General features: G+C 68.7%; 1 protein-coding gene across 3 annotated transcripts in view; it reads right to left on the bottom strand.

Moving 5' to 3' along the window:
- Positions 1-4,162: 4,162 nt before the first annotated feature.
- The window catches only part of C1QTNF1 (C1q and TNF related 1), an 18,086-nt gene continuing 9,631 nt past the window's right edge, over positions 4,163-12,617 (bottom strand). For 2 of the 3 annotated variants that reach the window (XM_045572168.1, XM_045572170.1), the window contains exons 2-4: positions 9,565-9,730; positions 6,350-6,489; positions 4,163-5,938 (exon numbers count right to left, since the gene is read on the bottom strand). In XM_045572168.1, the coding sequence (XP_045428124.1) occupies positions 5,388-5,938; positions 6,350-6,489; positions 9,565-9,719 (846 nt within the window). In that variant the 5' untranslated portion in view covers positions 9,720-9,730 and the 3' untranslated portion in view covers positions 4,163-5,387. Of the gene's footprint in view, positions 5,939-6,349; positions 6,490-9,564; positions 9,731-11,481; positions 11,488-12,322; positions 12,342-12,617 lie in introns of those variants that run through there. The other variant, XM_045572169.1, reaches the window with a different exon arrangement.

Genomic DNA, 12,617 nt, shown 5'->3' with positions numbered 1-12,617 from the left:
CAGACGGGGCCGGGCTCGGGTGCTCCCCGGACCACACGGCTCCCCAGCCTCCGAGCCCCCCGGCCCCCCCCCGCGGCCTGGAAGGGGCGGCCACCCCCACGCGGGCAGCATCTCCGGAGCCACCGGGCCTGGGCCTCTCCGCCCGCTCTCGGGCGCGGCCACACCGGGCCACAGCCGGACCACAGCCGGACCACAGCCGGACCCACAGCCGGGCCACAGCCGGGCCACAGCCGGACCCACAGCCGGGCCACAGCCGGGCCACAGCCGGACCACAGCCGGGACCACAGGGCCCCAGCCGCCACGTGCCTGAGGCCACTCCCGGGGAGACCGGGGACTCCGCCAGCCCCCCAGCCCCCCTTCCCGCCCCCCTTCCCGCCCCGAGCCGCTGACCCGTCTCGCGTGGGCACTTCCCCTCAACAGGGCCCGCAGCCGGGGGCTCCTCCCACCAGGTCAGCCTCTGGGGGATCAGCCTCTGGGGGCCGGTCTCTGGGGGGCCGGTCTCTGAGGGGCCGGTCTCTGGGGGGTCGGTCTCTGGGGGGTCGGTCTCTGAGGGGTCGGTCTCTGGGGGGCCGGTCTCTGGGGGGCCGGTCTCTGGGGGGCCGGTCTCTGGGGGGTCGGTCTCTGAGGGGTCGGGGTCGGTCTCTGGGGGGTCGGTCTCTGGGGGGTCGGTCTCTGGGGGGTCGGTCTCTGGGGGGTCGGTCTCTGGGGGGTCGGTCTCTGGGGGTCGGTCTCTGGGGGGCCGGTCTCTGGGGGGGTCGGTCTCTGGGGGGTCGGTCTCTGAGGGGCCGGTCTCTGGGGGGTCGGTCTCTGGGGGGTTGGTCTCTGGGGGATCGGTCTCTGGGGGATCGGTCTCTGGGGGGTCGGTCTCTGGGGGTCGGTCTCTGGGGGGTCGGTCTCTGGGGGGTTGGTCTCTGGGGGATCGGTCTCTGGGGGATCGGTCTCTGAGGGGTCAGTCTCTGAGGGGTCGGTCTCTGAGGGGCCGGTCTCTGGGGGGTCGGTCTCTGGGGGTCGGTCTCTGGGGGGTCAGCCCTCGGCAGGGTCCGCCCTCCCGCCTTCCCGTTGCTCATACTGGTCTGACCCTCAGCTGACAGACGCCTGGGTTAGTTCCACATTTTAAAGAACATAATAAACCTCTTACTTCCTTTTTTAAAAATATGTTTTTATTGATTTCCGAGAGGAAGGGAGAGGGAGAGAAACATCAATGAGAGAGAATCGCTGATCGGCTGCCTCCTGCTCACCCCCCACTGGGGATCAAGTCCTCACCCCGGGCATGTGCCCCTGACCGGGATCGAACCTGGGACCCTTCGGTCCACAGGCCGACGCTCTGTCCGCTGAGCCGCCCGGCCAGGGCTCCTCGTGTTTGTTTGTTATGAATATGGCTGGGAGCGCGTGCTGGCGGACGGGTTTTCTCTCTGGGGTCTGCACCTCGCCGCGGCCTGGCCCGCACCCTGGGGCTCCCTGGCTGGCACCCTGGGGCTGTGCCCGGCTCCCCGGCTGTGCCCGCTGCTCCCCGCAGCGGCTGCCCCTGAACCCCGCCAGCAGCGAGCGGACCAGCACCGACCAGGGCCCCTGGGGGTTGGGAAGTGGTATCTCCTGTGGTTCTGACCTGCGTTTCCCCGGTGACTGATGATGCGAGCGCTCCGCGTGTGCTCATTGGTCGTTTGTTCTCCTCCCTTTGGAGTATATTGGGGTCCAGTGTCCGTTCGCAGGGTGTCTGTGTGTCTGAGGCACAGAGGCGGATCGTGTCGGCGAGTGGCAGTCCCTCCTCAGGTCCACGGTCTGCAGGCGTTTCCTCCTCCTCGGAGGGGCCTTTCGCTGTCCTCAGGGGTCCCGCGGGGCCTAATGGGGTCCCAGAATCGTACATGCTGATGACGCCCCGTTTATCTGTTTCCTCTGTGACTCCTGCCCTGGCGCCACGGCTCGGGAACGTGGCCCAGTCCCAGGCTGTGATCGCTCACACGGAGTTTCCCGCTCAGTGTGCAGAGAGTGTGCGGTGTGAGGCCAGGTCCGCCTCCCTCCGCACACGGAGGCGCCTTGTGTTCATCCTTTTCTGCCACTTCCTGGTGTTTGTTGTTTTTCTCCTGGGCTGGGCGAGCAGCCTCATTTCACCCCGTCCCCACGCCCCCGGGAGCCGGCCGGCCGCCCTGGGCGGGGTTCCCATGGTGAGCCCCACAGAAAGCTAAACACACGACGGACACACACACACGCTGACCCCGGAGGACGGGAGCGCCCGCCCCCGCCCTGGCTGCCCGGCAGGCCTCCGGAGCCTCTTCTTCCGGAGTCAGCGCTGCCGGGTCCCTCTGCTCCGGCCGGGTGGTCCGCCTGGGACCTCCGCTCCCTCCTGGCGGGGCGGCCGTGAGGAAGGGGCCTGGGGGACGAAGCCGCTTGGGGGGTCCGAGGGCGCAGGGGACTGGTGACGGCTGGCACCCCGTCACCTCAGTTAACCCAGAGCAGTCCCCTGGCGGCCGTCCCCTGTGTGTGTGTGGGTGACCATGCCCGGCACCCGGCAGGGAGCGGGTGCCACTCAGAGAAAGAGGGGCAGGAAGGGGGTGGGAGGTGCGGCTGCCAGGAGGGGTGTGGGAGCTCGGAGGAAGGCGTCAAAGGGGCAGTGGGCCCGGCCACATGGCACAGGGGTTGAGCGTCGACCTGTGAACCAGGAGGTGACGGTTCCATCCCCGTCAGGGCACAGGCCCAGGGTGTGGGCTCCATCGCCAGTGGGGGGCGTGCAGGTGCAGGAGGCAGCTGGTCCATGATTCTCTCTTGCCATTGATGCTTCTTTTTTTTTCTTTTTTAATATTTTTATTGATTTTTTACAGAGAGGAAGGGAGAGGGACAGAGAGTTAGAAACATCAAAGAGAGAGACTCATCAATCAGCTGCCTCTTGCACACCCCCCGCTGGGGATGTGCCCGCAACCAAGGTATATGCCCTGGACCGGAATCGAACCTGGGACCTTTCAGTCCGCAGGCCGATGCTCTATCCACTGAGCCACACCGGTTTTGGCACCATTGATGTTTCTATCTCTCGCTCCCTCTCTCTTCCTCTCTGAAATGAATAAAAAATATTTTTTATAAAAAGGGGGCAGTGGGTGGGCCCGGAGCAAACACGGCCTCCTCTCCCAGCTGGCATGTTCGGGGCAGGACTGTCCCAGGAGGAGGCTGGCGGGGGCACCTGGTGAAGCTGACTCCTCCGCTCAGCCGGCCAGCTCCCAGCGCGGGCGGGAGCCCTGCCCCGGGCCTCACGGGGGACGGGACCTGCCCTTTGTCTGCAGGAAGCAGAGGGCAGTGCCTGCCCGGTCTGGCCCCAGCCCCAGGCTGAGTGCCCATACAGCTCACCGAGGACCCAGGAAGGAAGGACGCCCGGCGTGCGGCCAGAGGAGCGGGCGGCTCGGCACTGCCCGCCGGCAGCCGGTCAGGCCCTGGCTGAGCGCCCGCTGGCAGGCGCCGGGAGCAGCAGCCTCTGGCCGGCCACATGGGCCGCGGGGGCAGGAGAGGGCAGGCCTGGGGGTGGAGGGGGCGAGCCCGCAGGTGGTGTCCCCCTGAGAGAGAAGCCCTATCCTCACCCCGTGCGTGTACGTGTATGTGCATGTGTGTGTGCGCGTGTGCGTGTGCGTGTGCCTCCTCTGGAGCTGCGGGCTGCGCGGAGATCAGAGGCTTGAGGGTTTGAGAGGAGGCCGTCCTGGACCTGGCTGGGCCCCGCGTGAGGGACCAGTGTCGGGGTGTGTGTGTGTGTGTGTGTGTGTGTGTGTGTAAGGACCCGAGGGGAAGGCTGTGTGCAGACAGACAGGGCGGAGACGGCAGTGACGCCGCCCCAAACCCCGGAGCACCGGCCCAGACCTGGAAGGGCAGGGAGGACCCCCCTCAGGCCTGGGGGGGCCTGGCCCGGCCCCCACCTCAGCTTCGGGCTCTCAGCCTCCGGGACCGGGGAGAACTGGTCTCTGCTGTTGGAAGCCACCAGATGCAGGGGTCCGAGTCCCACCTGCCACGCAGGGCTCCTCGACACAGGGCGCCCCACAGGCTGTGTCCCCTGAGGCCAGAGGCGGCCTGGGACTCAGCCAGTGCCCACTGGGCTCCCACATCCCCAGGCCTCCCACAGGCGGTGGGGCGGGGGGCGCGTGCTCAGGGCTGACGATGGAGGCTCAGTGACCACAGGAGGAGGCCGAGCTGCTGAACACACGATGCCAAGTTTAATGTTTCTGAGAGCGTCAGGGCAGCGGGAAGCGGCGGGGGGCACCCTGAGGGGGGCACGCCAGAGGCACGGAGTCGGGCGTCTGACCAGCAGAGCTCCTTCGGGGGGACGCGGGGGCCCCGGATGGTGAAGGGGAGACTCGGGGCCGAGGCCGGCAGTAGGAGTGGCCGGCCTGGGCATTCCCGGAGCGGGGATGGCTGCCCGGCCACAGGTGGCCGCAGGCCAGAGCACCCGGGCGCCCACCCCCACCCAGCGGGCGTCTGGCCCCAGTGGGTGGGGCTGCCTGTCCCTGGAACCCCGAGGCAGGCGGGGGCCGAGCCTCCAGCTCCTCCCGCTGCGAGCTGAGACGGGAGGGGTCTCGTAGGAAAATGTCTGACCGTCTAACCGCCACGGCTGCCGCCTCCGAGGCTGCTGCACGGGCGGCGTGTCTGCGGGGAGGGCAGAGGTGAGGACCGAGGACGGGAGTGAGGGGGTCAGGCCAGGCCGTGCCGCTCCGCGCTGGGGGCCCTGAGCTTTGCTGGAGGAGGGACATCCGCAGGTCCGGGCCCTGCGGTGCAGCTGTCAGGGCCGGCGGTCCCTCTGCAGCCCGACCCCCCCCTCCCCTCCGCTGCCGCGGCTCAGAAAGACCCCGAGCCCTCGGCGAGGCCCAGGCTGTCCCGGAGTGGACGCCGCTTGGGCTGGCCGTGGAGGCTGCCTGTGGCCTAAAGCACGGAGCCGGTGTGGCCGCTGCCTCCTCCTGGGAAAGGCGTCTCCTGCAGCCTCAGAGACGGGGGCCCCGGGGGCTGCGGGCTGCGGGAGGGCAGCCGCCACCCTCCTCTCCCTGCGGTTCCCGGGCTCGGCTCCGCTTTCCAAATCTGCATGATCGTTTGGAGCCTCAGGAGGAGGGACGGCCGGGGTCACTTAAGGATTCTCCCACAACGGGGAGCGCTCGCCAGCCTCACCCGCCTGCTCCACCACGATCTCACCTCCAGAGATGATCCTACCTCCGGAGACGGCAAGGCCCGGCCCCCGGCCCCCGGCCCCCGGCCCCCGGCCCCCCGCCCCACGGCTGCTCGTCCCTCCCTCTCCTGTGCGGGGCCTCGTGTCGAACACCAAAGCAGGGGCGTGGGGCCCCCAGCGTGGGGAGAGCTGCCGGCGGCGGGCGCCCGGTGCCGGGCCGGGGGTGGCGTGGGCAGGCGGGGGCGAGGGGCCGGGGGCCGGGCTAGGGCTCGGCGGCCGGCTTGACCAGGTAGCCGCTGAAGGTGATGTAGGTGTCGAACTCGTCGCTGAAGACGGCGTTCTCGCGCTCCCCGCGGAAGAGCCGCACCCACACCTCGTCCTGCTCGCCCAGCGCCAGCATCAGGCTCTGGCTCTGCATGATGCTGCGGTCGCTGACCTGCGCGTACAGGATGACCACGGGCTCCGCGTTGCGCATCACGTGCAGGTAGGTCTCCTTCTGGTTCCACGTGTGCACGTTGAGGCTGAAGAAGTACACGCCGGGCACGTAGCAGTAGAACTTGCCGGTGAACATGTTGAAGTGTCCGTACAGGTTTACGAACTCCGTGTCGAACACCACCGTCTGGTAGTAGGCGTCGCTGTGCAGCGGCTTCCTCCTGCCCACCGAGAAGGCCGCGTAGTGGCTCTTGCACCGGTCGCCGGGGGCGCCCGCCGAGCCCTTCTGGCCCTTGGGGCCGGCGTGGCCGCGCACGCCCGCGGCGCCCGGCCGGCCGAGCTTCCCCTGCAGGCCCCGCAGGCCCCGGTCGCCCTTCTCCCCTGCAGGGAGGAGAGCCGGGCGTCAGGCACAGCCGCCCCCCCCCGGCCGGCCGCCCGGTCCCTGCGGGAGGCCCTGGCCCCAGGACGGAGCTAAAGGGGTGTCCTCCAAGGACGGCCAGGCCGGGCCGGCTCATGGCGCAAATGGACGCAGGTGTTTGGGGCGCAGGGCCTGGCCCCTCGACTTCCCAGCACGACTTTGCAGGGCGAGGGCCCGCAGATGGCCTGATGGGGGGCGGGGAGCACCAAGCCCCAAACAGGGACCCCGAGGCCCAGCGTGTGAATGCGGGTGGGGGACCCGTCCCTCTGGGCAAGGGGCCCGGAGCCCCCAAACCGCGCCTCCTCTCCCCCCGGGACCGCTGCCCGCCTCGGGCCCCCGTCTGGACAGAGCAGCCCCCCCCCGGGCGGCCCCACCTTTCAGGATGGTGATGTTGATCTGCGGCACCGGCACCGAGGGGTACAGGGGGGCGCCGGGGTCGCAGCAGCGGTAACACCGGGAGGCCGGGGGCTCCTCGCCCTGCCGGGGGCCGTACCCGCCATGCCTGTCTTCCGCCCTGAGGAGGCAAGGACAGCACGGTCACCGGGGCACCGCAAGCCAGCGGGGCCGGAACCCCCTCCGCCGGGCCCTGCGCCCCGTCAGCCTCCCTCTGCACAGACCCCTGGGGCCTGCAGTGAGACGGGGAGAGAGCCCCTGCCCTCTGCAAACAGCAGCCAGTAGTGATGGAGCCTGGCCAGTGTGGCTCAGTGGACAGAGCGTCGGCCTGCGGGCAGAAGGGTCCCAGGTTCCATCCCGGTCAAGGGCCTGTGCCTTGGTTGCAGGCTCGGTCCCTGGCCCTGGTCAGGGCGTGTGCGGGAGGCAACCGATGGATGCGTCTCTCTCACACCCATGTTCCTCTCTCTCTGTCTCTCCCCCCTCCCTTCCACTCGCTCTAAGAACCAATGAGAGAATACCCTCGGGCGAGGATGGACAGAAGAAACAGTGATGACAAAGCAGCCACAACCGGAGGCTCTGCAGGAGGGAGGCTGCCGGAGGACGGGCTGGAGACCAGGCCTTGGGGGCCGGTGACGGGCCGTCCCCCTGGTGCCCCTGGGCTTCCAGAAGCTGCTCCAGCTTCTAAGCGGACTCCCTGTGAGCGAGAGGGTCCCACGGAGCCACAGGAGCTGGAGGTGGGGGTGCAGCCTGACATGGGGGACCTGGCTCCTGGCGGCCCCGTGCTGCCACCGTGTGGCCATGGGATGCACTGCACCCTCATCTCCGCACTCAGGCTCTGGGCCGGACAGGACCTCTTGGAGGTGGCACAGTCCCTCTGGACGGCCAGCTCCTTACCTGCCCCCACTCCTGCCTCCGCACCCAGAGCACCCAGGAAGCTGGGCTGCAGGCCCGGCTCAGCCACCCACACTCTGGCCAGGACTCCATCCAGACTCACCGCCCCCGGGGGGGGTGTGGGCTGGGGGCCGGCCTCGGTCGCTTCTCCCCCAGAACCTCTCCTTTCCACGCCCCCATCCTTGCCTCTTCGGTCACCCCAGACGCAACGCTCGCCTCATCCTGGACCAGGGTGGGGACCGCCGGGCCCGGGACCCCTGAGGCCGTGGTGGGCAAACCCCCGAGTCCACAGGGCCAGACAGCAACAGGACGAGCACTGGCACTTCTTTTGAGAAACTATCTGGTAGGTCCATCGTTATCAGCGTAATCAGGGCACCCCTGAGCTGGCCTTCGCTAACAGCTCACGGGGCCAGAGCCGCAGTTTGCCGACCACGGCTCCGAGGCCGAGAAGGACCGGGTCTGGCCCTGCCGAGGCGTGGGGTGCGTTAATGACCCGGGTCACCGAGGTCGGAGGAGTGGCCCCCCCCCAGGTGCCCTCAGAACCGGGCCCTGGCCCTTCTCTCTCCGGCGGACCATCACCTTGTAACTTCTCCCCCAGGATTCTGCCCCCACCCCCCCACCCCCAGCCCCACTCCTACCCCTATCCCCCCTCACCCGCACCCGCACCCGCACCCGCACCCTCACCCGCACCCGCACCCACAACCTCACCCTCACCCGCACCCGCACCCGCACCCGCACCCTCACCCGCACCCGCACCCGCACCCACAACCTCACCCTCACCCGCACCCGCACCCTCACCCGCACCCGCACCCGCACCCTCACCCGCACCCGCACCCGCACCCACAACCTCACCCTCACCCGCACCCGCACCCGCACCCTCACCCGCACCCGCACCCTCACCCGCACCCGCACCCGCACCCACAACCTCACCCTCACCCGCACCCGCACCCGCACCCGCACCCTCACCCGCACCCGCACCCCCACCCTCACCTCCACCCGCACCCGCACCCGCACCCACACCCTCACCCACACCCTCACCCTCACCCGCACCCTCACCCGCACCCGCACCCTCACCCGCACCCGCACCCGCAACCTCACCCGCACCCGCACCCGCACCCGCACCCTCACCCTCACCCTCACCTCCACCCGCACCCGCACCCGCACCCACACCCTCACCCACACCCTCACCCTCACCCTCACCCTCACCCGCACCCTCACCTCCACCCACAACCTCACCCTCACCCGCACCCGCACCCTCACCCTCACCCGCACCCTCACCTCCACCCGCACCCTCACCTCCACCCGCACCTCCACCCGCACCCGCACCCGCACCCGCACCCTCACCCGCACCCTCACCCGCACCCGCACCCGCACCCGCACCCGCACCCTCACCCGCACCCTCACCCTCACCCTCACCTCCACCCGCACCCTCACCCGCACCCTCACCCGCACCCGCACCCTCACCCGCACCCTCACCCGCACCCGCACCCTCACCCGCACCCTCACCCGCACCCGCACCCGCACCCGCACCCGCACCCGCACCCGCACCCGCACCCTCACCCGCACCCTCACCCTCACCCTCACCTCCACCCGCACCCTCACCCGCACCCTCACCCGCACCCTCACCCTCACCCGCACCCTCACCCGCACCGCACCCGCACCCGCACCCGCACCCTCACCCGCACCCTCACCCTCACCCTCACCTCCACCCGCACCCTCACCCGCACCCTCACCCGCACCCTCACCCTCACCCGCACCCTCACCCTCACCCTCACCTCCACCCGCACCCTCACCCGCACCCTCACCCGCACCCGCACCCTCACCCGCACCCGCACCCGCACCCGCACCGCACCCGCACCCTCACCCGCACCCGCACCCGCACCCGCACCGCACCCGCACCCTCACCCGCACCCGCACCCGCACCCTCACCCGCACCCTCACCCGCACCCGCACCCGCACCCGCACCCGCACCCTCACCCGCACCCTCACCCGCACCCGCACCCTCACCCGCACCCGCACCCGCACCCGCACCCTCACCCGCACCCGCACCCGCACCCGCACCGCACCCGCACCCTCACCCGCACCCGCACCCGCACCCTCACCCGCACCCTCACCCGCACCCGCACCCGCACCCGCACCCGCACCCTCACCCGCACCGCACCCGCACCCTCACCCGCACCCTCACCCGCACCCGCACCCTCACCCGCACCCGCACCCGCACCCGCACCCTCACCCGCACCCGCACCCGCACCCGCACCCGCACCCTCACCCGCACCCGCACCCTCACCCGCACCCGCACCCTCACCTCTCTGCAGGGTCCCGGTCCCGCAGCGGCTCCTCGGTGCCCTCTGGCTCCTGCGGCTCCTCCTGGTCAGGGGGCACGCGGCCCAGCACGGGGCCACAGGCGAAGGCCAGCAGCAGGCAGCACGCCACCACGCGTGCGGGTCCGCGGGAGCCCATGGTCCCAGCGCCTGCGGGAGACACGGGGGTGGTCGGAGGTGTGCGGAGACACAGCCCAGAGGAGTGTTCCCGCCCGGACATCGCAGTGTCCCCGCTCCTGCCGGGAGGGCGGCCGCACACACACATGCTGCCTCCCACACACGCTGTCACACACGCTGTCACACGCTGTCACACACTGTCACACACTGTCACACACACGCTGTCACACTTGCTGTCACACACGCGCTGTCACACACGCCGTCACACATGCTGTCTCCTACACACACACACACACACTGTCACACGCTGTCACACACGCTGTCACACGCTGTCACACACTGTCACACACTGTCACACACACGCTGTCACACATGCTGTCACACACACGCTGTCACATACGCTGTCACACACGCTGTCACACACACGCTGTCACACACACGCTGTCACACACGCTGTCACACACGCTGTCACACACGCTGTCACACACGCTGTCACACACACGCTGTCACACACACGCTGTCACATACGCTGTCACACACGCTGTCACACACGCTGTCACACACGCTGTCACACACACGCTGTCACACACACGCTGTCACACACGCTGTCACACACATGCTGTCACACACACGCTGTCACACATGCTGTCTCCTACACACACACACACTGTCACGCTGTCACACATGCTGTCTCCCCCCCACACACACACTGTCACGCTGTCACACATGCTGTCTCACACACACACACACACACTGTCACATGCTATCACACATGCTGTCTCCTACACACACACACGCTATCTCATACACACACTGTCTCACACACACATTCTGTCTCCACACACGTTGTCTCCCACACACACTATCAGACACACTGTCACACTCGCCCTCACACACTAACTCACTGTCACACGTCTCCCACACACATACACAAGCACACTGTCTCACATTCACACAGCCAACACACGCGTGTTCACACAATAACACATGCACAACCCTCAGTTTCCACTCACTTAACGCTCACAGACAAGCACACACATGTTCATACAGGTGCACACACTTGACACACCTCGGTCCACTTCTACATGCATGCTCACGCCCTGCCACATGCACACACATGCTCACACACTCCGCACACTCACAGCACACTCATGTCCTCCCGTGAGCCCTCCCAGAATCCATGTGCACACCGCTCGCCCCAAGCCTCAGCCCAGGGCCCCTGGGGGCACCCAGCTGCCCGAGCCCACAGCCGCCTGGGAAGGGACCCCGCAGCTGCTGGGCCCCAGGGGGGTGTGACCGGCCCGATTAGCACAATGAGCAGAACCCAACGCAGTGAGTAACGGGTCCCACAACCACGTGAGCGGGCAGGTGGCTGCACGGCGCTCTGTGGCCACCAGGGGGCGCCACCAGCGAGCGTCCCAGAGCATCGAACTGGGAGCGGGGCCCAGGCCCGGCCGTAGCGCTGTCTCCTGGAGGCCAACCTGCTCTCGCTCCTGGTGCCGGGGCGGGGGGGCCTTTGGGAAAGCACGGACAGCCCTTCAGGACGAGCTGTCCCTGGGTCCCCGGGAGCCCACGGAGGGCGAGGGTGGTCTCAGGCTCCAACAGGCACAGCCCGGGCTCCGCCAGGGGCTGCGCTGCCCATGCACAGCGCCCAGCTGGGCTCCAGCTTAACCCAAGTTCGCGGGGCGGGCCGCCCTGTGAGGCAGCGGTCGTGGGAACAGGGCCGCCCCCCAGGGGGACCACGGGACGGGGGCGGAAACGGGGGACAAGCTCCCTGCGTCCACGCCTGCCTTCCTCCTCTGATGGTCAGGGCCTCGGAGGCGGTTTCTCGGTCAGTGACGGTCTGTCTGCCCGGGGAGGCGGCTGTCACCTGGGCCAGGGCCCCTCACCCGACAGCGGGGCCACGGGGGCCCCTCACCCGACAACGCAGGGCCAAGGGGGCCCCTCACCTGACAGTGGGGGCCACGGGGGCCCCTCACCCCGACAGCGCGGGGGCCCGAGGGGGTGCCCACGGGGGCCAGGGCGTGACCCCAGGGGGAGGCTTGGGGCCGGCTGGGGGAGGGGCCTGGGCAGGCAGAGCCGGACAGAAAGGGCACATGTGACAGCTCAGACCCAGAAAGGCTGCCCCGGGCCCCCCTTCTCCCTGCACCCACTCCCCGCACGACCCACCTCCCCGCTGGGTGTCAGCGGGCCCCACCGCCAAGTCCCCCACCAGCCCAGCATCGGGCCCAGGGACCCTCCCAGGCCCCGCCCCCCCAATCCCTGCGCCCTCAGTCCACGCCAGAGACTGTGGTTCATAACGTGCACATTAGTCCCTCTGCCCAGCCGGCGATTGGCTCCGGGGGTGGGGGCGCTGACCTATGTGATTCCTGGTCAGGACACGGGCCTGGCCTGCGGGCTCGATCCCAGTAGGGGCAGCCAATCAATGATTTTCATCATTGATGTTTCTCTCTCACCTCCTTTCCTCTCTGAAATCAATAAAAATATATTTTAAAAAGAGAGAGAGAGAGAAAGAAAGACCAGGATGAGCGGTTAGCCAGAGATTCCCTAATTGTTAGGCGCCAGGGAAGGGGTTGGGGGGCGGACTCCACAGCTGCCCTCCTGTCCCATCAGAGACTTACCGGCCCTCAGCCCTGACTGGGTGCCTCCCCCACGCGGCTGTCGGAGCCCTGCCCTCCTCCTGCTCCCGTCTGCTCTGCCCTCTGTCCGTCCTCAGTGCGCGCCCGCTCTGCCGGGCAGGTCCCCGGGGCGGCTGCACGGACTGCTGAACGGGCGCCGTCCGATCGGCGCTCAGCGGCCCTATCGCCGCGTTTCCTGTTTTCCTGTCGCCTCAATAATCACGCTTTTTTCCTTTTTAAATGCCAACTTGCATCCCTTGGAAGGAAAGAGGTTTTCCTTTCTTCAAGCTGGAGTTTTGTTG

The sequence above is a fragment of the Pipistrellus kuhlii genome, unplaced genomic scaffold, assembly GCF_014108245.1.
Source record: "Pipistrellus kuhlii isolate mPipKuh1 unplaced genomic scaffold, mPipKuh1.p scaffold_m20_p_44, whole genome shotgun sequence".
NCBI lineage: Eukaryota > Metazoa > Chordata > Mammalia > Chiroptera > Vespertilionidae > Pipistrellus > Pipistrellus kuhlii.
Note: the sequence above shows the minus strand (reverse complement) of the source record. Positions and strands in the feature narration are given on the sequence as shown.